Consider the following 27,342-nt stretch of genomic DNA (forward strand, 5'->3'; position numbering starts at 1 on the left):
CCAACGTGGTGAAACCGCGTCTCTACTAAAAATACAAACATTAGCGAGGTGTGGTGGCAGGCGCCTGTAATCCCAGCTACTCGGGAGGCTGAGGCATGAGAATCACTTGAACCCAGGAAGCGGAGGTTGCAGTGAGCCGAGATTGCACCACTGCATTCCAGCCTGGGTGACAGAATGAGACGACAAAAGGAAGAAAGGAAAGAAAGAAAAGAAAAAAAAAGAAAAGAAAAGAGCTGAAGGGGAAAGACTCATTAGAGATGGAGATAAGAGGGCATGGCCAGAGAGGTAAAGGGAGAACTAGGAAGGAAGAAACAATCTGGAGGCCTAGAGAAGATGGTGTTTCAAAGAGGAAACTTTTTCTAAGCATTCTTCCTATCCTACTCTCATTCTACCCAAATCCAGTCTCCACACTGCAGCAGGAGTGATGTTCTGAGTGTTAATATGATGAGATCATTTCTCATGTCTAAAACCTTTCGGTGGCTGGTTCCTCTCTGGCCTTAGGTGAAAGCCACACTTTAAAATGGCCTACAGGCAACCCACCCTCTGAATCTCCAGCCTCACCTTGAACTATTCTCACAGCTTATTTCATTTTCAATTTTTAATATTTCTTCTAACACACAACAAAGTATGTATAATGTATAATCAACATGTATCCGTGTATCTATCACCTCAAAAAATAAACAATTTGCCAGGCACGGTGGCTCACGCCTGTAATCCCAGCAACTTTCGGAGGCTGAGGCGGGCGGATCACGAAGTCAGGAGTTCGAGACCAGCCTAACCAACATGGTGAAACCCCATCTCTACTAAAAATACAAAATTAGCCGGGTGTGGTGGCATGCACCTGTAGTCCCAGCTACTCAGGAGGCTGAGGCAGGAGAATCGCTTGAACCCGGGAGGCGGAGTTTGCAGTGAGCCGAGATCGTGCCACTACACTCCAGCCTGGGTGACAGAGCAAGACTCTGTCTCAAAAAAAAAAGAAAGAAAGAAAGAAAGAAAGGAAGGAAGGAAGGAAGGAAGGAAGGAAGGAAGGAAGGAAGGAAAAGAAACAATTGTCAGCTGGGCATAGTGGCTCACGCCTGTAATCCCAGCACTTTGGGAGGCCGAGGCGGGTGAATTACTTGAGCCCAAGAGTTTGAGACCAGCCTGGGCAACATGCCGAAACTCCATCTCTACTAAAAACACAATAATTAGCCAGGCACAGTAGTGCACGCCTGTAATCCCAGCTAGTGGGGAGGCTGAGGCACAAGAATAGCTTGAACCCAAGAGGCAGAGGTTAGAGTGAGCTGAGATCATACCACTACAAAAAAGAAAAGAAAGAAACATTTGGCAACATCGAGGTATCCCACCTGTGTTCTCTCTAATCTCTTAGCCCTCTTGAGATAACTAATTAGAACTTAGTATTTATTATTTTCATGCTTTTCTACATATTTTAATATTTATGTAAGTATCCCTAAGCAACAAATAGTATTGTTTCAAAATTTTATACAGACGGCATCATACTGTATATACTTCTGCAATTGTGGTTTTGATCAACATGGTTTGAGAGGGCCATCCATATTAATATATGAGTTCTTGTTCTTCCTTTTCAGTACTGTATAGTACTCTACCACATGACTACATCATGCTTTATTGATCCATCCCACTGTTGATGAATATTTTGGTTGTATTCCTTTTTCTTTTTTGTTTTCATATGTCTCTTGATGTAATTTTCTAAGAGTTTTTTCTAGTTTTTAGCCAGGTGGTAGAAATGGATTACAGATGGTGAGGCGTGGTGGCTCATGCCTGTAATTCCAGCACTTTGGGAAGCTGAGGAAGGAGGATTGCTTGAGCCCAAGAGTTCAAAACCACCCTGGGCAACAAAGTGAGACCCTGTCTCTATTTTAAAAAAGTGGGAGGGGGTGCGGTTATAGATATGCTGAGATTTAATCTCCTCAGTACTCAGGATGACCTGATGGGAGCCATCTAAGGCATCTGGAGAGATTCCAGCCAGGTGCATTCTGCTGGGAGCAGGAAACTCAGAGTGTCCTACAAATATAATGACTTTCTATTTCTATAATAAAGTTTAAAGGAATCACTTGCTCTGGAGATATATCCAAGAACGGAAATGGACGAGATGGTGTTTGTTCTTAGGGCATGAGCATCTTCAGTTTCGTTTTCCTAGATTGCTCTCCAAAGGGTTATATTACTTCATGTAGCTGACTCTGGTACTCTCAAAAGGAAGGAATCTCCACTCTCCAAAGGGAAGGTGATGATGTCAAGAACTGGCCAAATCCAAGGACATTGTGTTAGGTTACTGGAGGAAATTTTCAGCAAGATGAGCAAAATGTTAAGGATTTCCTCCCCTACAGGTAGCATTCTTCCTAAGCATGCTCTACTAGGCACCAGCTGATGAGCTAAACCAGATCCAGAGTTGCTATCTCCTTCTCTTGTGCACACTTCCTCTTGAAGGAGTCATGGTTTGCATTGATTCGGGTCTGAGGCTGCCCTATCCTAGACAAAGGAAATTCACCACTTAGTCCGGTATAGTGCACCAGGAGTCTCCAGGAATGTGGGGCCAAAGCCAAAGGCTGAAAAAGTTCATTCATTTTGTGTCATTATTCCCAGCCATATGCTTCTCTCAGGAACCATGTGGGGAGAGGTACCTGGCCGAGGAAATGGTTCCGATTTCCCTATATTTCATTGTTCAATTAATACCTATCACAGCTCACAATCTCAATAACATGATCCTGACAACAGCCCTGAGAAAAGTACTATTGCACTCATGTTACAAATGGAGAAGATGACTCAGAGTGGGTCCAGAATTCACCCATTGTCATACTGTCATACTGTAAAAGGCAGAAGAGATCAGTGCTCCTATTAAAAGACCAGATCACAGGATTCAAATTTGCTTAAAGGTGGCTCACACCTGTAATCCCAGCATTTTAAGAGGCCAAGGCGGATGGATTACCCAAGGTCAGGAGTTTGAGACCAGCTTGGTCAACATGGTGAAACCCCGTCTCTACTAAAAATACAAAATTTAGCTGGGTGTGGTGGTACACACCTGTAATCCCAGCTTCTCGGGAGGCTGAGAGAGGAAAATCGCTTGAACCTGAGAGGCAGAGGTTCCAGTGAGCCAAGATCGTACCACTGCACTCCAGCCTGGGCAAAAGAGTGAGAGTTTGCCCAAAAAATTAAAAAAAAAAAAAATTGGGAGAGAGAGAAAAGAAAGGGAGAGAGAGAAAAGAAAGGGAGGGAGGGGAAGGAAGGAAGGAGGGAGGGAGAGAGGGCTCTAAGGAAACTTCCTCTCTTCCCTGGAAGGAAGTCTCAGAATTGCAGAACCTTGGCACTAACCCACTTTAATCAAGGAGACTGGGGCCCAGAAGAGAGTAGTGTTTTGCCTAAGATCACACAGGAGCAGTGTTAATGCCCAAATTTCCTGGCCATTAAACATCTGCTATCCCTCCTACAGCACACAGTCTTGGGATAACAGGTGGGTCATCCCTCACAGTTGGTATCTTCCTACGTTCTATATCTCTTTCTCCTTCCTGTCCTTCCCCTCATCCCTCTCTTCCCCTCCTGTATCTCTCCATTATGATTTTGTAACAGAGTTTATATTAGAAAACCCCTTCAGGCTGGGCGCAGTGGCTCACGCCTGTAATCCCACCACTTTGCAAGGCTGAGGCGGGCGGATCACTTGAGGTCAGGAGTTCAAGACCAACCTGGCTGACATAGTGAAATCCCGTCTCTACTAAAAATACAAAAATTAGCTGGGCATAGTGGCAGGCGCCTGTAATCCCAGCTACTCGGGAGGCTGAGACAGGAGAATTGCTTGAACCTGGGAGGCAGAGGTTGCAGTGAGCTGAGATGGCGCTACTGCACTCCAGCCTGGGCAACGGAGCAAGACTCTGTCTCAAAACAAAACAAAACACCCTTCTTCAAAGCATCCCTGTACCTCGCCTTGCTGTCAGGAAAGAAGGAACCTGGCCTGATCTCTCTCCTCCCAGTAGTCACACTGCTTCCCTGTACATCATGGGGGAGTTGGATGTCCAAAGTACCAGGCACAGAAACCCTAACCAAGTGGCTGATAACCTAATCAAATTGAGAGCATTTTTCACATCTCATAATGGACTTGAAAGCAATTATAAATCTGAAATAAGTGAGAATAAAAAGTGTGGAAGCATTAAGCCCTCTTCACAAATTGACAGAATTCCTACAGTAAGCTCATATCTGCATTCTAAAATAGCACAATTAAGCAAGCTGTCCTCCAACTATAAAGTAAAACTATCTTCTAAAAAAAGGAGAGTCACAAATTGAGTATGGAGATTTAAAGTTACAGGAATGCACTTCTCTTGGCTCCAAATCATAATGACCTCATCTATAATAGAGGAGTAGGAGAGCAAGAGTGAGAGAGAAAAGCTGGCGGGGAGGGGGTAGGAAATTGAACAAAGGAAGAAAGAAGACAAGAACACTCAAACTTATAGACACTGAAGGCCTCAAAACAATTTTAGTTACTTATAGCTCCACTTTCATGTTTGTATAAATTTGTACAAGGTCCTGGTTCATGTGAATTCTGAACAGAGGAACCCTCTATACCATAACAAAACCTGTTCCTGTTTAAGCAAAGCTGCCAGAAGAAACATGCATCTGACCTTGGGATATATCCTGTCTCGGTTTTTCTAACGGAACCTCCACTAAAATGAACTTCAATGGCAGGATATGATCCAACTCCAAGACAAATTTCCCCAAGGCAGCTTCACACTGGGGGCCAGGCTACCAGAATACACAGCAAACAAGAGTTATGCATCACTGAGGGCAGGAGTGGACAAACAGGTAGAAGACGGGCTGAGTAAGGTCACTTCCAACTACATTACTGTTAGAATCTATTTTATAACTTTAAGAATTTAAGGCATGAGGCCAGGTACAGTGGCTCATGCCTGTAATCCCAGCACTTTGGGAGGCCAAGGCGGGCGGATCACTTGAGGTCAGGAGTTCAAGACCAGCCTGGCCAACATGGTGAAACCCCATGGTGAAACCCCATATATTTTGGAAAAATACAAAAAAAATTAACTGGGTGTGGTGGCACATGCCTGTAATTCCAGCTACTCGAGAGGCTGAAGCGGGAGAATCACTTGAACCCAGGAGGCAGAGGCTGCAGATCACACCACTGCACTCCAGCCTGAGCAACAAAGCGAGACTCCATCTCAAAAAAAAAAATTTAAGGAATGAAAGAAGAAAAGATCATGAGGCACTTTACTTCCCTCCTTCTTTCTTCTAGGAAACTTAAAATGTATATCGTAACCTCCCTTCCATTCCAAAATAGATACTTATGTACCTGATTTCCAATGAAAATATATTTTTATTTACGTCTTCAGTCAGTAAGCTCCTCAGTCATATATTCACCAAAGTTCAATGGTTGTTAATATGTGCCAAGCACAAGGAATTTAGAATTAAGACTCACCTATCTTCTAGTCCCAGACCCTCTTTCTTCTCCCCAGAACACATCGGGGAGCTCCACTGTGTGCCCCCACAAAATACCACAACCCTCCATCACAGTACCCACCACACCGCTTATGACTGTTCTTTCCCCAAAACTCTAAGCTCCAGGAGGAAAGGGACATTATATTCTCCATGATTAATAGTGCCTGGCAAATAGGGTATTTGCTATTGTTGAACAACCTCAGAAGTTTTCTGTGTGAGGAGTCAGACAGACCTCACAACACAAAACCACAATAAAATGAGAAAGCGTTAAAATAAGAGTTGTGCATGCAGCCAAGGAGAAGGAAAGCTCAAGACGTCCTGGAGAAGGTTCACAGAGGAGTCAAAACAATCACATACCTGAAAGGTATTTCAGGAAGATTGAGGAATGCAGGAAAGGCCATAATACAAGTTTGTGCCTAATTTAAACACTAGTTTTACATTATATATATATATATATGAGACACAATGATGGGATGCATTCATATACATATATATAATATATATATGAGACACAATGATGGGATGCATTCATTTCTTTAGCTCTTCTTTATTTACTATTTCAAATTAGATAGGCAGTCCTCTACTGATTATATATTTAAAAATCACTGGGCTTTAAAAATAACACTGACACCAAGACCCCAGCCCAAACCAGTTGGATCAGATTCTCAGGGGGTAGATTCCAAGTATCAGCCTATTTTAAGTCTCCTAGATGAGTCTAAGACATGATCAGGATGGCAAACCACTAAATTATTCTTTCCTTTTTATTTGAAAAAAAGGAGTTCCAAATGACCGATAAGATGCATTACTTGAATGCAAATTATGCATTCCCTTCACTTTATGTCTCAATAAATCTGTGCTGCTAGGTTGCATGTTGTTAGCTAAAGGCAGGATTTCATATTAGTGCTAAGACTCCTATGGAACATAGTTACTTGGGGGAGATTTTAAAATCCATTACATCTGCCACCTGTAAATACCTGGTGAAGAATAATAACTTCCAGTACGTCTATAAAAATCCTATTATGAACCCAAAAAGACATATACATTTAGGCCAAGTTCTCGCACTCTGCACATAAGCTACCCAGTTTCTATATCTAAAGCATTTTAAATTATATCGGAAGCATGTTTAGAAATAAATTATAAGTAGTTTTTGGTCAGGCACTGTGACTCACACCTGTAATTCCAGCACTTTGGGAAGCAGAGGTGGGCAGATCACTTGAGGCCAGGAGTTTGACACCAGCCTAGCCAACATGGCAAAACCCCATATCTACTAAAAGTACAAAAATTAGCAAGGTGTGGTGGCGTGCACCTATAGTCCCAGCTACTCAGGAGGCTGAGGCAAGAGAATCACTTGAACCCAGGAAGCAGAGTTTGCAGTGAGCCAAGATCATGCCACTTCATTCTAGCCTGGGCAACATAACAAGACAGTCTCAAAAAAAAAAAAGAAAAAAGAAAAGAAATAAATTATAAGTAGCTTTTCTTTACATAGTGAGTAGCAGCCAAGATGAACTGTTTTCTTTCCATCTCCATAGTCCTACGATTCAAAAGTTTAGCCATCAATGTATCATCTAATTCTAGTAAGCATAAGTAGCTTGCAATTGTGAAGAACCTACATTCTGTTAGTCATATTCACAACTCAAAGTAGCTAAAAAAGTCAAATTTTAAAAAATAGATAGTGTAGTGGTGTATATGATCACCTCACAAAGAAGGCAAGTAAAAGAAAGGAAATCAGTGTTTTCTTTTTGCTCACTGGATGATGTCTTACTCGGAATAGGTGCTCAGTAAATGTTTATTAACAAAAAAATGCACTACTATGAAGATGGCATCATGTTAAAATGCAAGGGAGACAATACTGTAGACAAGAGGCCCTCAAAAGTGAACTCAATGAATGTTACAGTGGAAAAAATACAAACTCCAGAGTTAGATAAAACTGGGGTCTGGATTTAAATTTGAAACATGAAAGAGAAGAGAAACAGGTACAGGCAAGTGAAAACAGTGGTTCACACCATGTGTTGTTCTGGAAAAGGCTAGTAGAGAGTGCAATTTGGATGTGACCTTCAGGAAAAGATTATTCCTTCTGAACATAGCAGAAAGAATCCTAGTCTTTGAATCCAAAGATCTAACTCTACTCTTTATTAGTGTTAGGTAGTTCTCTTATGTCTTTTTTAAGTGAGTGTAATACCACCTTTATGCGCCTAAGGGTTAATTGATGTAACCTATAAAAGTACCTAGCACATCCACCCACCTGAGGCACTGAGTGCATTTTATTTCCTTCCTTCCTCTGGCTCGCCCTGTCTTTTGGTAACCTCTTGACCATACCTGTCTATTCTATACATGCACCATCCAATAGAGTAGCCTCTACCCATATGCTGCCATTGAGTGTTTGAAACATGGCTCTATATATGCACCATCCAATAGAGTAGCCTCTACCTATATGCAGCCATTGAGTGTTTGAAACATGGCTAATGTGAATGAGGAATTGAATGTTTAATGTAATTTCGTTGCAACTTAAATAAAATGGCCATATATGGAGAATGGCTACCAAATTAGACAGTGAAGCCAGGGATCAGCATTGTGCAATACTGCAGATGTTACCACAACGATGGAAATGTTTGAAAAGTAGCTCTTGAGCACTTGAAATGTGGCTAGTATAAATGAGGAACTGAATTTTTTGTTTTATTCTATTTTAATTCATTTTCATTTAAATAACCACATGTGGCTGGGGGTTATAGTATTGAATAACACAGTCCTAGCCTGGTGCTTCTCAAACTTTCATGTGATATGAATCATCTAAGGCTCTTGTTAAAGTGCAGCTTCTGATTCAGTAGGTTTGGAGAGAGGCCTGAGATTCCGCATTTCTTTCTTTTTTTTTTTTGAGATGGAGTCTCGATCTGTCGCCCAGGCTGGAGTCCAGTGGCACGATCGCGGCTCACCGCAACCTCCACCTCCTGGGTTCAAGTGATTCTCCTGCCTCAGCCTCTCGAGTAGCTGGGATTACAGGCGCCTGCCACCACACCCAGCTAATTTTTGTAGTTTTAGTAGAGACGGGTTTCACCATGTTGGTCAGGCTGGTCTCGAACTCCTGACCTCGTGATCCGCCCACCTCGGCCCCCCAAAGTTGCTGGGATTACAGGCGTGAGCCACCACGCCTGACCTGAGATTCCGCATTCCTAACAAGCTCTCAGGAGATACTTATGCTGCTGGTCCACGGACCAGACTTTGAGTGAGCAAGGGTCTACACAATGCTTCTGATTCTGAGGTCTCTCAACTTTTAGGAATCCGTGGAAGAAGTGAATGCAATCCATGGGCTGTTCAGGATGTTTTTGACACTTCAAAAACTTAACAGTACTTCTGACTGTTGCTGGTAAAAGCACAAAATAATAAATCTATTTCAGCGGGAGAGTTTGGGGGTGCTGATTTGACAATTTCTAGCAATTTTGTCTCAAGGAATCTACCCCAAGGCAACTCTGGCAAAAATACAAAAAGGTGTATTTACAAAGCTATTCATTGCAGCACTATTTATACTAGCAAAAGACTAAAGGAAAAAACCAAAATGTCTAACAATGGGAGACTAGCTGAATAAACACACAGGAGTACTACTGTACAGCTATAAAAAGCAAGGCACATATTTATATGTACTGTTATAAAGTGACTGCCAGGTATACCTTTTTAAAAAAGGAAGCAAATGTGGAGAAAAATGGGTATGGAATGCAAATATTTATCTATAATTTGTTAATTTTTTAAAAGGAAAGATAAAACTTTTTTTTTTTTTTTTGAGACGCAGTTTTGCTCTTGTTGTCCATGCTGGAGTGCAATAGCTCGATCTGGGCTCACCGCAACCTCCGCTTCCCAAGTAGCTGGGATTACAGGCATGCGCCATCACGCCCAACCAATTTTGTATTTTTAGTAGAGACAGGGTTTCTCCATGTTGGTCAGGCTGGTCTCGAACTCCTGATCTCAGGTGATCCATTCTCCTTGGCCTCCCAAAGTGCTGGGATTACAGACATGAGCCACCGCATCCAGCCAAAACAAAACTTTTTAAAAGTTGTGTACAGGGAGGACAGCAGAGGGAGCAAAGTAAAAGGTGTATGTCTGACTATACCTTGTTTTATAGATTTGCCTTTGAGGCCATGTAAGTATGTTACATAACTTATAATTATGTAAAACAAAAATTAAATTTAAAAAAGTCATATCTAAAATAAAATTTAAAATAAACTTGATGTTTTAAAAATTGGTAGAAAAACCAAACAGACAGGAATTATTTCAAGGGACTTTAAAATATACTAATTTGATAGTACACTCCTAATAAAATATACCATAGGATCAAAAAGAACTGTACAATAGCTTAAACTGTTTTGATATGGTGTTGATATTATTCTGGGAGTATTAACAAATACTGTGGAATACAGAAAATAAGAAAATTATATTGATGGAAGCCCCTTTAACCTCTTCTGGTTTTCAGTGCTATGTCCCCCTACAACATGAATATTGTATATACATATTGATATATGAATATCGTATATACATACATATACAATATGAATATTGATGTATTCATTGGGATATATAGAAAAAAGATGAAGATGTAAGATTGAAGAGGTTGAGTTAAAAACCTTATAGTTTTGAACTTTACTGAAAGGTACAATTGACTCATGAGTACTTCGTAGTATGTCATGAGTATTTCATAACATATACATATATATATCCTATCTCTTTCCCCTAAAAAGCTCTCAACAATGACTAATCCATTAATTATGAACACCCCTAGTGCCTAGATAATGGCAACTAAATACTACCTCCCACTAAAAAGAACTAGGAGCTGGGCGTGGTGGCTCACACCTGTAATACCAGCACTTTGCGAGGCCAAGGTGGGTGGATCACTTGAGGTCAGGTATTCAAGACTAGCCTGGCCAAAAGGGTGAAACCCCATCTCTACTAAAAATACAAAAATGGCTGGATGTGGTGGCTCACGCCTGTAATCCCAGCACTTCAGGAGGCCGGGGCGGGAGGATCACCTGAGCTCAGGAGTTCGAGACCAGCCTGGCCACCATGGCGAAACCCCATCTCTACTAAAAATACAAAAATCAGCCGGGCATGGTGGCATGCACCTGTAATCCCAGCTACTCGGAAGGCTGAGGCAAGAGAATCACTAGAACCCAGGAGGCAGTGGTTGCAGTGAGCCGAGATCGCACCACTGCACTCCAGCCTGTGCGACAGAGCAAGACTCTGTCTCAAAAAAAAAAAAAAAAAAAAAAAAAAAAAAAAAAAAATTAGCTGGGCGTGGTGGAGCACCCATAATCCCAACTATCCAGGAAGCTGAGGGAGGAGAATCACTTGAACCCAGGAAGCACAGGTTGCAGTGAGCCAAGATTGCATCATTGCACTCCAGCCTGGGCGACAGAGTAATACTCCGTCTCAAAATAAATAAATTAATTAAGTAAGTAAACAAAAATAAGAAGAACTAGAGCTTTTTGGAGAATGGCTGATTTCAGACCTGGGGCAGGAAATTTACAAAATAAGCCTAAAACACCTTGTCACACCAAATAGCAAGAAAACTAAGGATTGAATCTATGACAAAAATAAATTCTTAGCACTGGGAAGAATAACTGCAATGGACTGAAACACCTCAAATGTTTAAACCCATGAGTTAATAGCAATACTGGCTGGGCACAGTGGCTCAGGCCTGTAATCCCAGCACTCTGGGAGGCTGAGGCGGGTGGATCACGAGGTCAGGAGTTCAAGACCAGCCTGGCCAACATGGTGAAACCACGTCTCTATTAAAAATACAAAAATTAGCTGTGCCAGTGGCAGGAGGCTGTAATCCCAGCTGCTCAGGAGGCTGAGGCAGGAGAATCGCTTGAAACCGGAAGGCGGAGGTTGCAGTGAGCTGAGATCGCACCACTGCACTCCAGCCTACCTTAAAGATCAAAACTCCATCTCAAAAAAAAAAAAAAAAAATAGCAATACTAAAAATTTTTTTTAACTTGCTGGTCTTCTTTGGAGGGTGCTAGGGAATGAACTTACTATTTTGAAGACTGGTGAATAAAAGAAATGAATTAATGTTTATCCTGCCCTTCTTATACAAATTATACCTCAGGGTAATCAAAGAGTTGATGAAAAGGAGTTTGTCCTTGTGGAAATAGTCTGTATAATAAATTAAGATGGGATGACAAATAAAATATCACTTTAGGAGCCCTAATAAAATAATGGATCTAGACAAAACATCAATAGCTCCTAACATAACAAAAAAGAAAGAGACAAGAAAAAATTATATGTCTCCTGCTATGATCTGAATATCTGCCCTCTCTAAAACTCATGCTGAAACTTAATCCTGGCCAGGCGCGGTGACTCATGCCTGTAATCCCAGCACTTTGGGAGGCCGAGGTGGGCAGATCACTTGAGGCCAGAAGTTCGAGACCAGCCTGGCCAACATGGTGAAACCCTGTCTCTACTAAAAATACAAAAAATTAGCCAGGAGTGGTGGCGCACGCCTGTAGTCCCAGCCACTCAGGAGGCTGAGGCACGAGAATTGCTTGAACCTGGCAGGCGGAGGCTGCAGTGAGCCAAGATCACGCCACTGCACTCCAGCCTGGGCGACAGAGTGAGACTCTGTCTTGGAGCGGGAGGTCGGTAGGAAAAAAAAAAAAAGAAAAAAAAAAAGCTCACGCCTGTAATCTCAGCACTTTGGGAGGCTGAGGTGGGCCAATCACCTGAGGTCAGGAGTTCGAGACCAGCCTGGTCAACATGGTGAAACCCCGTCTCTACTAAAAAATACAAAAATTAGCCAGGCATGGTGGCAGGTGCCTGTGATCCCAGCTACTTGGGAGGCTGAAGCAGGAGAATCATTTGAACACAGGAGGCAGAGGCTGCAGTGAACAGAGATCATGCCACCGCACTACAGTCTGGGTGACAGAGTGAGACTACATCTCAAAACAAAAAAACAAAAAAAAAAACCTGTTTGACTCCCAGTGCACCCTTCTCGCCCCGTGATGCCTTCCACCATGCTATGACACAGTACAAGGCCCTCACCAGAAGCCAAACAGATGCAGCTGCCCAATCTTTGGACTTCCCAGCCTTTAGAGCTGTATGAAATAAACTTCTTTTCTGTATAAATTACCAGTCTTGCATATTTTTATAGCAACAAAAAACAAATTAAGACACCTCTTCATGGTAGTACATAATACCTATGAAATCTCACAAAAAAAAAAAAAAAAAAAAAAAAGACTACAGAGTTTTTAACCTGGGGCACATGGACCAGGTCCATGAAAATATTCTAGGGTCTATGAACTTCAGTAGAAAAAAATATATATATCCTCATTTTCAGTAACATTGAACTAAAATTTAACAATCCCTTCAATTATAAACATAGGCAACAAACTATAGTGGTGCTAGCAAGACCTAAGACTTTGCTGCCGAAAGAATTCACAGATATTTTCACTTCGTATGGCAACTATAGCTAAAATTTCAAATAAAATTTATATTCATCACTACTCCAAAATCATGGTGAACCAGGCATGCTGGCTCACACTTGTAATCCTAGCACGTTGGGAAGGCCAAGGCGGGAGGATCACCTAAGGCCACAAGTTGGAGACCAGCCTGGGCAAAATAGCAAGACCTCATCTCTATAAAAGTTAAAAAAAAAAAAAAATTGTAATTAAAAACTCATTGTGATATTTTGTTACTTAGTAAATTTTAAAGAAAAGAAGCCTCTATATTAACATATATCCCAATTTGCTTTTTAATAATTTGACAACTAAATCTTTGCAATTGGTTTCCATTATAATCTTTAATATGTATGCATTTAAAAACATTATCCTAAGAAGAAAATACTGTTGGCTGGGCACAGTGGCTCACGCCTGTAATCTCAGCACTGTGGGAGGCCAAGGTGGGCAGATCACGAGGTCAAGAGATCAAGACCATCCTGGCCAACATGGTGAAACCCCGTCTCTACTAAAAACACAAAAATTAGCTGGGCATGGTGGTGGATGCCTGTAGTCCCAGCTACTCAGGAGGCTGAGGCAGGAGAATCACTTGAACCCAGGAGGCGGAGGTTGCAGTGAGCTGAGATCACGCCACTGCACTCCAGCCTGGCAAGAGAGTGAGACTCCATCTCAAAAAAAAAAGAAAGAAAGAAAATACTGTTAACTTATCAGAAAGACACAATCAACAAAAACCAAAATATGGAAAACCACATGATAAATGAACTGTTTCTTTAAAAACAAATTGCAAGCAAAAGGAGAGGAAGGTAAGCCTAAGAAAGAAAATGATATAAACATAACAACCCATTAAAATATATGGCCTTTATTTGCATTGTGATTTGAACAAACTTTTTTTAAATTACTAGATAATTAAGAAAATTTTAATGTGAACTGGGTATTTTATATTAAGGAATTATTGTTACTGTTTAGATGGAATGATGGTATTATAATTGCTTTTAAGTTCTTATCTGTTAGAGATTAATATTGATCTGTGCATTAAATTACATGATGCCTGAGATTTACTTTAAGATCATCCAGGAGGAAGAAAGTGGAAGTGTATAAATGCAACAAGAATGAACTGCTTATATTCATTGAAATTGGGTGATGGGGGCAGGTTGCAGTGGCTCACGCCTGTAATTCTAGCACTTTGGGAGGCCGAGGTGGGCGGATCACTTGAAGCCAGGAGTTCAAGACCAGCCTGGCCAACATGGCAAAACCTCATCTCTACTAAAAACACAAAAATTAGCTGGATGTGGTGGTGCATTCCTGTAACCCACTTGGGAGGCTGAGGCAGGAGGGTCACTTGAGCCCAGGAGGCAGAGGTTGCGGTGATCTGAGAACACACCACTGCACTCCAGCCTAGGCAACAGAGCAAGACTCCACCTTAAAAAAAAATAAGAAGGAAACTGGGTTGTCATCACAGTAGACAATAGCCTCTACTTGGCCGGGCATGGTGGCTCATGCCTGTAATCCCAGCACTCTGGGAGGCCGAGGTGGGCAGATCACGAAGTCAGGAGATCGAGACCATCCTGGCTAACACGGTGAAACCCCATCTCACTAAAAATACAAAAAAAAATTAGCCGGGCATGGTGGCAGGCACCTGTAGTCCCAGCTACTCAGGAGGCTGAGGCAGAAGAATGGTGTGAACCCGGGAGGTGGAGCTTGCAGTGAGCCGAGATCACGCCACTGCACTCCAGCCTCGGAGACAGAGCAAGACTCAGTCTCAAAAAAAAAAAAAGAAAAAAAAAAGAGAATAGCCTCTACTTTTATTTGAATGTTCCCATAAAACTTTTTTTTTTAAGCCAACAGAAACCCTACATGTACCCATGCCAAGGCTGTTCAGACAAGCCAAAACATCACATGTTTTTGCCTTCAGCTCTAATTATATCAACCAAGTGTGGTAACAGTCATTTTCTCTTGCTAATCAGAAGTTCTGGTGTCTGATTAGTTAAAAGAAAGAGAGAAAAAAATAAACTCATTATTACTTAACAAATGAGTATTGGGGAAAGGGTATCAAAATCTTTCAAAACACAAGATTCCTGGCAAAAAATAATAATAAAAGGGGTTCATAATGGAAGAAAAACCTGAAGATTGCTGATCTAATATAAAATGTCTCACACTGTATTCTACTTACTATGTATATGGCTACCCAGGTAGGTCACAAGCTCCTAAAAGACAGAAACAGTGTCATATTCATCTTTGTTTATCCAGGATATGAATCAATATGGGCTGGCACAATTGCTGCAAAGGTAAAAAATGCCACCGGAGAAAGCCGACCTTTCTGAAACCTCTGTTAGTTCAACTGGAACAAGTAGGAACAAATGGATTACAAGAAGAAATCAATCTACAGTTTAACTTGGAAATATGTCAACCCAAATGTGACTATCAGGAAGCATTCAACTTAAAAATAAAAATGTAAAATAAGTTGCAAAACTCATTGGAATGGGACAGGGTGATAGTATCTGCTCCCATCTCAGCCTACCACATAGCTGGGACTACAGGCACATGCCACTACACCCAGCTAATTTTTAAAATTTTGGTACAGACAAGGCCTCACTCACTATGTTGCCCAGGCTGGTCTCAAACTCCTGGCCTCAGGTGATCCTCATGCCTAGACCTCCCAAAGCACTGGGATTATAGACGTGCACCACCACACCCAACCAACAAGACAATCTTATCTGGTTGCAAGGCAGGTACAAAATTATCTTCGTGAAGTGGGGAGACATGTAATTTCTTTGCCCTTGTTCTAGATACACCAAGCAACATTAATCCTATATTTCCCAGGTAGGTTTTTCTTTTGAGGTGGTTGTCTTGTGACCATCTGTCAAAGTTAGCAGTGACAATTCTCATTAAAAACTACCACCTTTCTTTTCAAGTATAAGTGTAAGTTTGAACAGCAAGAGCTACTTTCTCCAGAGACTGGTCACTACCAAATGAACTGATCATGATGTTCCAGACAAAGAGAACTGGAAAATTCTGGCAAAGAACAGGAATCAAGAGGTTCAGGTGTCAGCCTTCTTATCTACAACTCTAGAAATATGTTCATAAGGTTTTGCCAAAACCACAGTCTCACTATTTAATGAAGCAATAAAGCAAGCTTTTCCAAAAATTACCCTATAAATTATAACACCAGTTATAATTTCTTATGGAGCAGGACATTTCTGAAATTGGCAAAATATTTTTTTTTTCTGCTGATCTTCACCAAATGTTATACTGCATTTCTTAGACTAAAGGATGGGGTGGGTGAGCTAATTTTGCAGTATTCTATAACAATACAACAGAAGTTTGGAGCAGAGCAAGTTTAGTATGGGTCTAGATCCAGCAAGTAACCCACTAGGTTATATCCAGTCACTTTAGTTGTAACTCAGGATATTTCCAATCAAGACAGCTTCTACCTCTGAGCATTCCCAATGTTGTTAGTTCCCGAAACTGGTTCATTCTATTCTGAATCTACGAGAACAAGAAAAGGCCTGGAGCCAAAAGATAGTAGTGGGAGGGTTTAGAAGTCAATGACTTGATGAATTGATTGATGGATCAAATTGCCTGATTGACTAAACCTTAAAAGAACCAGATAATTTGGGTGGGATTGTGGAAATTTTTTGTTATTTTCTTTTTATTCTGTACATACTAGTTTTCAAACAATGAGAAATCTATTTACAGCCAAGTGTGGTGGCTCACGCCTGTAATCCCAGCACTTTGAGAGGCCAAGGTGGGCAGACCGCTGAAGCCCAAGTGTGCGAGACAAGCCTGGGCAACATGATCAAATGCCTTCTCTACAGAAAAAAATGCAAAAATTAGCCGGGCATGATGGCATGCACCTATAGTCCCAGCTATTTAGGAGGCTGAGGTGAAAGGATCACCTGACCCCAGGGAGTTCAAGGCTGCAGTGAGCCATGATCATGCCACTGCACTCCAGCCTGGGTGACAGAGTGAGACCCTGTCTCAAAAACAAACAAAATCTACATTCTGTCAGGAAAGTACAGGGACTAGAAGAAAATATAACATTGGAAGGCTTCCCCTCAACTCCTCATGTTTAATCCTTGTGGCTAATTTGGATTTGCAGCTCACATTCCATCTTTTGTTTCTCTCCCAACCTCTTCTGGTCTGTGATCCTCTGTTGACAATTTGAGATTTCCAAACCGCTGACTTAAAGCTCCCTGGACTTGCCAGTGGGGCATCCATCATCATCAAGTATTATTTATTTATTTATTACATTCATGCTAATGGACCCCATCAGAATACCTTGTCTATGTTTTTTATAGTGCCTCACAGTTTACAAAAACTCTTCTATACCCTATCTTATTTTATTTTTGATCCATTTGCCAATGCTGTGTGGTTGCAGATGAAGAAACTGAAGCTAAGAGAGGTGAAATGGCTGGATGCGATGCCTCACGACTGTAATCCCAGCACTCTGGGAGGCTGAGGTGGGCAGATCACGAGGTCAAGAGATCAAGACCATCCTGGCCAACATGGTGAAACCCTGTCTCTACTAAAAATACAAAATTAGCCAGGCGTGGTCGCACATGCCTGTAATCCCAGCTACTTGGGAGGCTGAGGCAGGAGAATAGCTTGAACCTGGGAGGCAGATGTTGCCGTGAACCAAGATCACACCACTGCATTGCAGCCTGGGCATCAGAGTGAGACTCTGTCTCAAAAAAAAAAAAAAAAAAAAAAAAAAAAAAAAAAAAGGAGAGAGGTGAAATGGGTTGCCTAACTGATGCTGTTCAAAAGTATCAGAATCAGGAGCAAAATACAAACCTACTGGCACTAAGTAGAGTGCTTTTGCTAACCATGTTCCCTCCTACATGACTCTTGTTAAAATTGTTATACCCAGGCGAGTTAGAGAAAACGCCACACTCTGAGACGAATTAAGAGTCTTTTATTTAAGCCAGCAGCCAAAGAGATGGCTAACGCTCAAAACTCTCTCGGCCCCAAGGAAGGGGCTTGATTAACTTTTATACCTTGGTTTAGGAAGGGGAGGGGAAGTTAAATGCAATAATTCTACAGAAGTAAAAACATGCAAGAATCAAAGAAACAAATGGTTACAGAGAGATAAACAATTTAAAAGACAAATGGTTACAAAAAAGCGACGGAACCAGGTGTGGGGCTCTAAATCTTTCATTAGAGTTAGATATAGATGCTATGCCGGACACAGACTCAAGGCTTTATGTTGTTATCTCTTTGAGTAAAATCCTGGGAACTTCATACATTGTTTGTTTCAGTACCTTATCAGTTAATTGGGCTCCTTTGAAATGCTGAGGATCTACTTACACAGGTTAACTCCTTGCGGAAGGGGATTGGGTAAGGAGCCCTTAGTGTCTTGTAAATTAAGGGGTCAATGGGAGTTTGTCCGGCTTTCCCAGCTAGAGAGAGTCTTATTTACAGGAGAAGCAAGGCTAGGTGATTAAAGAGACAAACAGGGAAAATTTAAAGTAGCGAGTTAGAGTAAAAACAAGGTTAGGCATTACAAAATAAATTCCAAATAGAGGATGCATCCAAATGTTGACGAAAATGAATGAAGCGGCTGGGCGCGGTGGCTCACCCCTGTAATCCCAGCACTTTGGGAGGCTAAGGTGGGTGGATCACTTGAGGTCAGGAGTTCGGGAACAGCCTGGCCAACATGGTGAAACCCCATCTCTACTAAAAATACAAAATTAGCCGGGTGTGGTGGCGCATGTCTGTAAACCCAGCTACTTGGGAGGCTGAAGCAGGAGAATCACTTGAACCCAGGAGGCGGAGGTTGCAGTGAGCCAAGATCGCGCTATTGCACTCCACCCTGGGTGACAAGAGTGAAACTCCATCTCAAAGAAAGATAAAATGAATGAAGCTACAAAAACACAGGCTAGATTTCCACAGCTGTAAAAATACAGGCTAATGCGATTTCTCTCTATAAATGCCCAAACTTTATCTGATCATATATACTCATATATACTCAGATCTAAGTATATTTTTCCATACATTTTATAATACATAACATATTGCATGACTACAGATTCAGTTATTATGGAATTATAATTATTATACATTTAATTTGGAATTCTGTATGCAAAAATATCCTAACACACTTCAATCATATTGTCCACACTACTGAAATATACAAAATATACAACTCCTGTAATACCTGACAACTGTAAACCATCATAATATCATCCCATAGCCAATAAGATAAAAGCTACCAATATCAAGTCCTGTAGAAAATGAGAGAGAGTTACGCAGAAAATCAAACAGGTGCTAGTTAAAGAGGCCAACAATCAATGTCTTAAATCATTAACACGCACACTCACATGCAAAAACAGAAAAGCGTGGAGCAAGAGCAAACAGCCACTTAAGGTATTTGAAGGTAACTACACCCACGGGCTGAACACAGCACACCTGGTAAACTGCAGCCTTGTCTGCGGGAGGTCATCTATCTCAAAACAATCAAATCAGAGGTTATACCTGTGTCTTTTTTCAAGAGAGGACTTTGCAGTAGCACACCACTTCAAGATTTTTACCTAGAGACTGGAATGCGTGCGAATTTTCCTTCCCTGCTTAGTGGAAATAGTCCGAACCTGGAAGGCAGCTTCAATAGCCCACAGTGACTTTTTTTTTTTTCCTTTTTTTGAGACAGGGTCAGGTCTCTGTCGCCCAAACTGGAGCTCAGTGGCATAATCAGGGTTCACTGCAGCCTCCTGGGCTCAAGTGATTTTCCCACCTCAGCCCCCAAGTAACTGGGACTACAGGTGTACACCACCATGCCCAGCTAATTTTTTTATTTTTAGTAGAGACAGGGTTTCACCATGTTCCCCACACTGGTCTGGAACTCCTGGACTCAAGCGATCTGCCTGCCTCGGCCTCCCAAACACAATGACTCTTATTACCATCTCCTTAATGGTACCCAATTCAATTCAGCATGTTTTTTTAGATCCTAACACTGTGTCAAGCTATGGGAGCAGAGAGACGGAGCCCCTGTCCTCATGGAATTCACAATACAGCAGTGAAGAAGAATAGTAAAGCAACAATTCCAAATGTGGTGAGGGTGAACAAAGAGATGTACAAGGTAGGATGAGATCTAACCAAATCTGGGATTCATGGAAAGCCTTATTCATAAGGTCTTGACTTGAAGAATAAAGACAAGTTGTCTGGGTCAAGAGAAGGGCTATAGGAATTGTCATCCCAGCAAAGCGGACAGCATTGTAAATTCTCCAGCATGAATGGAGCCTGAACATGCAGCTCATCCAAAGGAATCAGTATTTTTCTAATCTGTGGTATAATTTAAACAGTCAGTAGCAATTATTGGTTTATTATTTCAAACACTGAGTATGTGTAAAAGGTTGTGGGTGAAAGTTGAGTAAAGGTTTCCTTGACATTTTATGAATTATCACTTACATTTTTTCTTTTTCTTTTTTGTTGCCCTGCTGTTCATGAGCTCTAGAAAGCTGTAGAACTATTGCTTACATTTTCACCAACATCTAGGTGTTCTTATTTCTTTGTGCTCTAAAGCTTTTTTTTTTTCTGGTGGGGGGCATCATTTCTGGGTTCTACCACTAAATGTAGGTGGAAGAATACCGGTCCTCCAAAAGTGTCCACACTCTCTCCCTCACCCCTGAACCTGTGAATAGGTTACCTTACAAGACAAAAGGGACTTCTGTAGATGTGGATTAACCAGGTAGCCCCAATCTAATCACATGAGACTTTAAAAGCAAAAACATTTCCCAGCTGTAGTCAGAAGGAGCTATAACTACAGAAGGCTCAGAGAGATGCAACGTTGCTAGCTTTGAAGTCACAAGCCAAGGAAGGCAGGCGGCTTCCAGAAGGTGGAAAAGGCAAGGAATTGATTCTCCCCTAAAACCTCCAGAAAAGAATGCAACACCTGCAACACTTTGATTTTTAGCCCGGGAAGATCAGTGTTGGCCTTCTGACCTACAGAACAGTAAGATATTAAATTGGTGTTGTTTTAAACCACTAAATTGGTGGTAATTTGTTATGATAGCAATAGAAAATGAATATACAAAGTCAACAATGCATGTGATACTTTAAAACAACACTTGAATCATAATGTTATAACTATTTACATTCATCTCAGTGAATTTCCTTAGTAACAAAATAATCACATCAAATAAAGAGTCTATTAAAAAACTGCAAGCAAAGCTGATCGGGAGCTACCTTGGATTAAAACACTTTCATCGTTTGCCAGGGAGAAAATAAAACCATGCCATCAAGCCAGAAACTGCTGAACTAGTTCCATGGAAACCAACAAAAATTGAAAGTATAAATCCAGTAATTTATTCTTATGCATTATGTCCCATGTGACTTAGTGAAGAACACAGGGGACACATTAGTACTGTCCCATCCCCTACATAATAAAAGACAGGGAAGTGCTAGCCGCTGATGAGCTCTTACGTATATTAACATACTGCATGTTCATACAACACTATATATGTATCATTTTGGCAGCATTTAAGTCTTTTAACCAAGTTTATGTGCCAAATAAATAGCAGCACTAGATTAAAATCCAAATATGATTCCAAAGCCTGTGTTCTTTACATCCTGCCATGCTAAAAAATTGAAATAAGGCCAGGAGCAGCAGCTCATGCCTGTAATCCCAGCACTTTGGGAGGCCGAGGCAGGTGGATCACTTGAGGTCAGGAGTTCGAAACCAGCCTGGCCAACATGGAGAAGCCCTGTCTCTACTAAAAAAAAATACAAAAAATTAGCTGGGCGTGGTTGCACAGACCTGTAATCCCAGCTACTCGGGAGGCTGACGCAGGAGAATCAGTTGAACCTGGGAGGCAGAGGTAGCAGTGAGCTGGGATGGCACCACTGCACTCCAGCCTGGGCGACAGAGTGAGAGTTTGTCTCAAAATAAAAATAAAAATAAAAAAGTAAATTAATTGTGGGAATAAAGATAGTAAGAAAGGCACCCACTACCAGAATGATGACCTCTAAATTCCTATGACATTTTGGTTGCAATCCTCTTTTTCCATTTTCTATATTCTGCCTGTAGAGTTTTATATGTTCCACTTGCTTTACTAGATTCTAAATGCAGACATCGTGTTATGGATTTTTTGCCACCCACCCACCCCCACCTTATACACACATAGTCTCACAATATCTAGTAATAGTAATGGTAATAATAATTATGACATCTAACACTTATTGAGTGTATACTATATACCAAGCGCTAATTGATTTAATCCTCCCAACAATCCTGAGATGGGTACCATTATTACTGCTATTTACAGATAACAGAAATGGAGGCACAGAGATGTTAAGTAACTTGCCCAATATCACACAACTAGCAAATGGCAGAACCTGGAGACCAACCCAAGCAGTGTGGCTCCAGAGGCTGAGCTCATAACCACTGTTAGACTGCAAGTACACTACTTGCATTTATTAGGGATTCATAAAACCTTTCTTACCTCAACAAAAGTGAAGTGGCTTAATAAAAATAAATGTGTGTGGGTGCCATACTAAGTACTTATATATGATGTTTCTTTTCATTTCTTTTCTTTTGAGATGGAGTTTTGCTTTTGTCACCCAGGCTGGAGTACAATGGCGTACTCTCGGCTCACTGCAACCTCCACCTCCTGGGTTCAAGCGATTCTCCTGACTCAGCCTCCCGAGTAGCTGGGATTACAGGCGCCCGCCACCACGCCCAGCTAATTTTTGTATTTTTCGTAGAGATGGGGTTTCACCATGTTGGCCAGGCTGGTCTTGAACTCCTGACCTCAGGTGATCTGCCCATCTCGGCCTCCCAAAGTGCTGGGATTACAGGCGTGAGCCACTGTGCCCGGCCCTCTTTTTTTTTTTTTTTTTTTTTTTTTTGAGACAGTCTTGCTCTGTCCCCCAGGCTGGAGTGCAGTGGCGCTATCTCATCTCACTGCAACCTCTGCCTCCTGGGTTCAAGCGATTCTCCTGCCTCAGCCTCCCAAGTAGCTGGGACTACAGGCGTGCACCTCCATGCCTGGCTTATTTTCATATTTTTAGTAGAGATGAGGTTTCGCCATATTGCCCAAGCTGGTCTCGAACTCCTGACCTCAGGTGATCTGCCCATCTCGGCCTCCCAAAGTGCTGGGATTACAGGCGTGAGCCACCACACCCGGCCGATAAGTTTCTCTTAAATATCACAAAAACTCTTGTGAGATAGAGATTATTAGTACCATTATACTGTTGAAAAATAGTTGTAACAGTTTCAGCTGTTCAGAAGTAACTTTTCCAAGATCAGAAAATTAGTAAGTCTACATTTTTCCCGTTCCATATACTACTTCCCTGATAACAATAAAATATACCATATGTAATATTGACAATTATGATACCATACAGGGAGATCAATTGGTACAAATTACCCTGGCTCTGGCTGGACGCAGTGACTCACTCCTGTATTCCCAGCACTTTGGGAGGCCAAGATGTGGGGATCACTTGAGGTCAGGAGTTCAAGACCAGCCTGGCCAACATGGTGAAACCCCGTCTCTACTAAAAACATGAAAATTAGCTGGGCGTCATGGCACATGCTTGTAATCCCAGCTACTCAAGAGGCTGAGGTGGGAGGATCACTTGAACCCGGGAGGCAGAGGTTACAGTGAGCAGAGATCACACCACTGCACTCCAGCCTGAACAATGGGGCAAGACACCGTTTCAAAAAAAGAAAAACAAGAAAACATATTACCCTGCCTCTCTAACAAAGGGTACTGATTAGCCAAACCCATATGGTTATATGTTCTACAATTATTTTAATAAGGGGTGTTCTGATAAAAATAAGGGAAAATATAAAATCCATGTATGATATCCTTCTCTTTGTCATCTGGCTTTCATTGGCTGAAAGGAGAAAGTGTGAAACACATTTTCTTTTTGAGACGGAGTTTCGCTCTTGTAGCCCAGGATGGATTGCAATGGTGCGATCTCGGCTCATCGCAACCTCTGCCTCCTGCGTTCAAGCGATTCTCCTGCCTCAGCCTCCTAAGTAGCTGGGATTACAGGCATGCGCCACCATGCCTGGCTAATTTTGTATTTTTAGTAGATATGGGGTTTCTGCATGTTAGTCAGGCTGGTCTCAAACTCCCCACCTCAGGTGATCCCCCTGCCTTGGCCTCCTAAAGTGCTGGGATTACAGGTGTAAGCCACCATGCCCAACCTGAAACACATTTTCAAATCAGCTATTCTCTTTGGATATGGGTCAGAGGAACTTAAGTCTATTGCCTAGATTAGGGGGAAGGGGGCAAAATAAAGAGGGCAGCATTCAACTGTGGGCAATATATGGAGTATGTGGCCTCTGCCTCCAGGATCCTCCCTCCCCACAACTCTTCTGTGAGAAAAATTCTAAGAGGTGCACAAACATGGACACACTCCAAAAGACACAGAGGAGCTCCAGGGGGGCTGAAAAGGTGGGTGCTGGGGTGGGAGGCAGGTAGGATCAGGAAGCATAGGATTAGCGTTGGTAATAAACGTGCTGCCATTTTACAAGTCTGGATTGCAAGAGAGTACATCCCTGAGACAGGCATACAACCCTCCCTCTGCCCATCCCAGTCTGGCACAGGGACTGAGCACAAACAAACCCTGTTCTCAACAGGCAGCCAAGAAGCCACATAAAATGTTCAATTCTTAACACTGCCTGCCCATTGAGGCAGAACAGAAGGTTCTGAAGGACGATTCTCTTTAACTATTGTAAAAGCTAGATTTCCCTCATTGCGGATTATCAAAACAAAAATCGCTTTCAACACTTGAGGGGTTTGTTCATTTTGTGTTTTGTGTGATCTAAATTGTCCAATGCAATCCTCAGATGAAGATAATCAACTGGCATGCAGCTGGAAGAATGAAGCCAACAGCAAACGCAATGCACAAAGGCTTACACAGAATCCTGCTGTGGTTTGGACTCCTGGCTCCTGCTGCTTCTCTGGTCTCTCTGTGGTTTGGCAGCGTAACCCTCCATGATTCTGTAAAGTAATAAATCCTCTTTTTTTTCTTTCCTATGCCAGTGGTGAGCTGGACACCACCAGTACCTCTAACAACTGACCTACTACACTCGTCACACACCAATCAGGCACCTGAAGAAAACAGGAGTCTGTGACTAATCTAGAAAGCTCGTGGAGACCTGGCCCAGTGAGGGAAGCAGAGGCGGCGGGGAGATTTCCTATGAGTCATGTCATCCTTTCTAGTCTTTCAACACCCTACAGGCCCCAAACCAGAAAAACTGTCATATGCCTCCCTTAAACTAGCTTCAACTTCTCCTAATTTAATCCAGACAACTCTGAATAGGCTCAAAAACTTTTCAACTTCCACTACCACACAAGAACGAGGATTATCGGGGAACCTGATGCAAGCCCAAAATTTTGTCAGTCTCAGGTGGGATCTTTAAATCCGTTAAGTTGCAATGTGTATAGAGCAATCTGTTTAACAGGAAAATAATATGGAAAAGGTGGGTATTTCACAGAACAGCAGCACTTCACAGAAGTACACTAAGGCCGGCCAGGTGTGGCGGCTCATGCCTGTAATCCCAGCACTTTGGGAGGCCAAGGCGGGTGGATCACCTGAGGTCAGGGGTTCAAGACCAGCCTGACCAACATGGTGAAACCCTGTCTCTACTAAAAATACAAAAATTAGCCAAGTGTGGTGGTGCAGACCTGTAATCCCAACTCCTCAGGAGGCTGAGGCAGGAGAATTGCTTGAATCCAGGAGGCGGAGGCCACAGTGAGCTGAGACTGTGCCACTGCACTCCAGCCTAGACGAAAGAGACTCCAACTCAAAAAAAAAAAAAAAGTACACTAAAGCCAATAAACATAGACAGAGACCCAACTTCATTAGGGATCAGGCATATGTAAATTAAGATGTTATTTTACATTCATTTGACCATCAAAAATTTTAAAGCCTGGCCGGGCGCAGTGGCTCACACTTGTAATCCCAGCATTTTGGAAGGATGAGGCAGGTGGATCAGTTGAGGCCAGAAGTTCAAAACCAGCCTAGCCAACATGGCAAAACCCTGTCTCTACTAAAAATACAAAAACTAAGGCCAAGGCGAGCGGATCACGAGGTCAGGAGTTCGAAACCAGTCTGGCCAACTGGTTTAGTAGAAACCCCGTTTCTACTAAAAATACACAAAAGATTAGCCGGGCGTGGTGGTGTGCACCTGTAATCCCAGCTACTCAGGAGGCTGAGGCAGGAGAATTGCATGAACCCAGGAGGCGGAGGTTGCAGTGAGCTGAGATCGTGCCACTGCACTCCAGCCTGGGTGAAAGAACAAGACTTCGTCTCAAAAAAAAAAGAAAAATAAAGAAAAATAAAAAATAAAAATAAAAATACAAAAATTAGCTGGGCATGGTGGTGTGTCGGTAACCCCAGCTACTCAGGAGGCTGAGGCACGAGAATCACTTGAAACTGGGAGGCAGTGAGGCAAGATTGCGCCACTACACTCCAGCCTGGGCGACAGAGTGAGACTCCGTCTCAAAAAAAAAAAAAAAAAAATTAAAGCTTGACTGGAAATTGTTTTACAGGATTTCTCATATACAGCTGGTGGAAGTGGAAAAAAATTTTTTAATTTTTTTATTTTTTGAGCCAGAGTCTCACTCTGTTGCCAGGCTGAAGTGCAGCAGCATGATGTCAACTCACTGCAACCTCCGCCTCCTGGGTTCAAGCAGTTCTCATGCCTCAGCCTCCCAAGTAGCTGGGATTACAGGAAATGTGCCACCACACCCCTCTAATTAAAAATAAAATTTTTTAATACCGCCTCACTCTGTCACCCAGGCTGGAATGCAGTGGCGCAATCTCAGCTCACTGCAACCTCCACCTCTTGGGCTCAAGCGATCCTCCCACCTTAGCCGGCCCAGTAGCTGGGACTACAGGTGTGTACCGCCATAACTGGCTAATTTAGGAGTGGAAATTGGTACGACTGCTTTGGAAAACAGTTTGGCATTATTTTATGAAGTCTAACAATCACCTGCCCTATAAACCAGCAATTCCGCTCCTAGATATATGTATATGTGCATGTCTGTGAATGAAAGAAGCCCTTTACACATGATCAATAGGAGATCTGCATAAGACTGTTTCTAGAAGTCTGTATACAATAGCAAAAAACCCGGAAAAAACCCAAATGCCCATCAACAGCATGAATGAATAAAGTGTGGTATATTCACAGGAAAGAATATTACAAAGAGTCAAAGTGAGCGTTTGTATACAGCATCAGCATCTGCAACAATATGAATTAATTTTAACAACGTGATATAAGGGAATATAAGTCTCACCAGATTATAGAGCATGATATCCTTTTTATAAAGTCAAACATGATAATAAAAGCATACTTTTTAGAAATACAGAGGTACAAAGCAATATTAAAATGAGAGCAAAGGAAGAGTGAAAGGAAAATTCCAGATTGTGACTATCTTTGGTCTAGGTACATGTAAATTCTAGCTTTAGGACTGGTGATGCGTTTACGGGAACT

General features: G+C 42.0%; 1 protein-coding gene across 3 annotated transcripts in view; it reads right to left on the reverse strand.

Annotated features, from left to right (window-relative positions):
• Positions 1 to 27,342, reverse strand: part of SLC35F2 (solute carrier family 35 member F2) — a 68,983-nt gene that overhangs the window by 26,084 nt on the left and 15,557 nt on the right. The window contains exon 1 of one of the 3 annotated variants that reach the window (XM_054662660.2): positions 24,761 to 24,916. The exons of the other annotated variants lie outside the window; for them this stretch is intronic. Coding sequence (XP_054518635.1) covers positions 24,761 to 24,840 — 80 coding nt within the window. The 5' untranslated portion in view covers positions 24,841 to 24,916. Of the gene's footprint in view, positions 1 to 24,760; positions 24,917 to 27,342 lie in introns of those variants that run through there. 3 annotated transcript variants of the gene reach the window in all.

The sequence above is a fragment of the Pan troglodytes genome, chromosome 9, assembly GCF_028858775.2.
Source record: "Pan troglodytes isolate AG18354 chromosome 9, NHGRI_mPanTro3-v2.0_pri, whole genome shotgun sequence".
Classification (NCBI taxonomy): Eukaryota; Metazoa; Chordata; class Mammalia; order Primates; family Hominidae; genus Pan; species Pan troglodytes.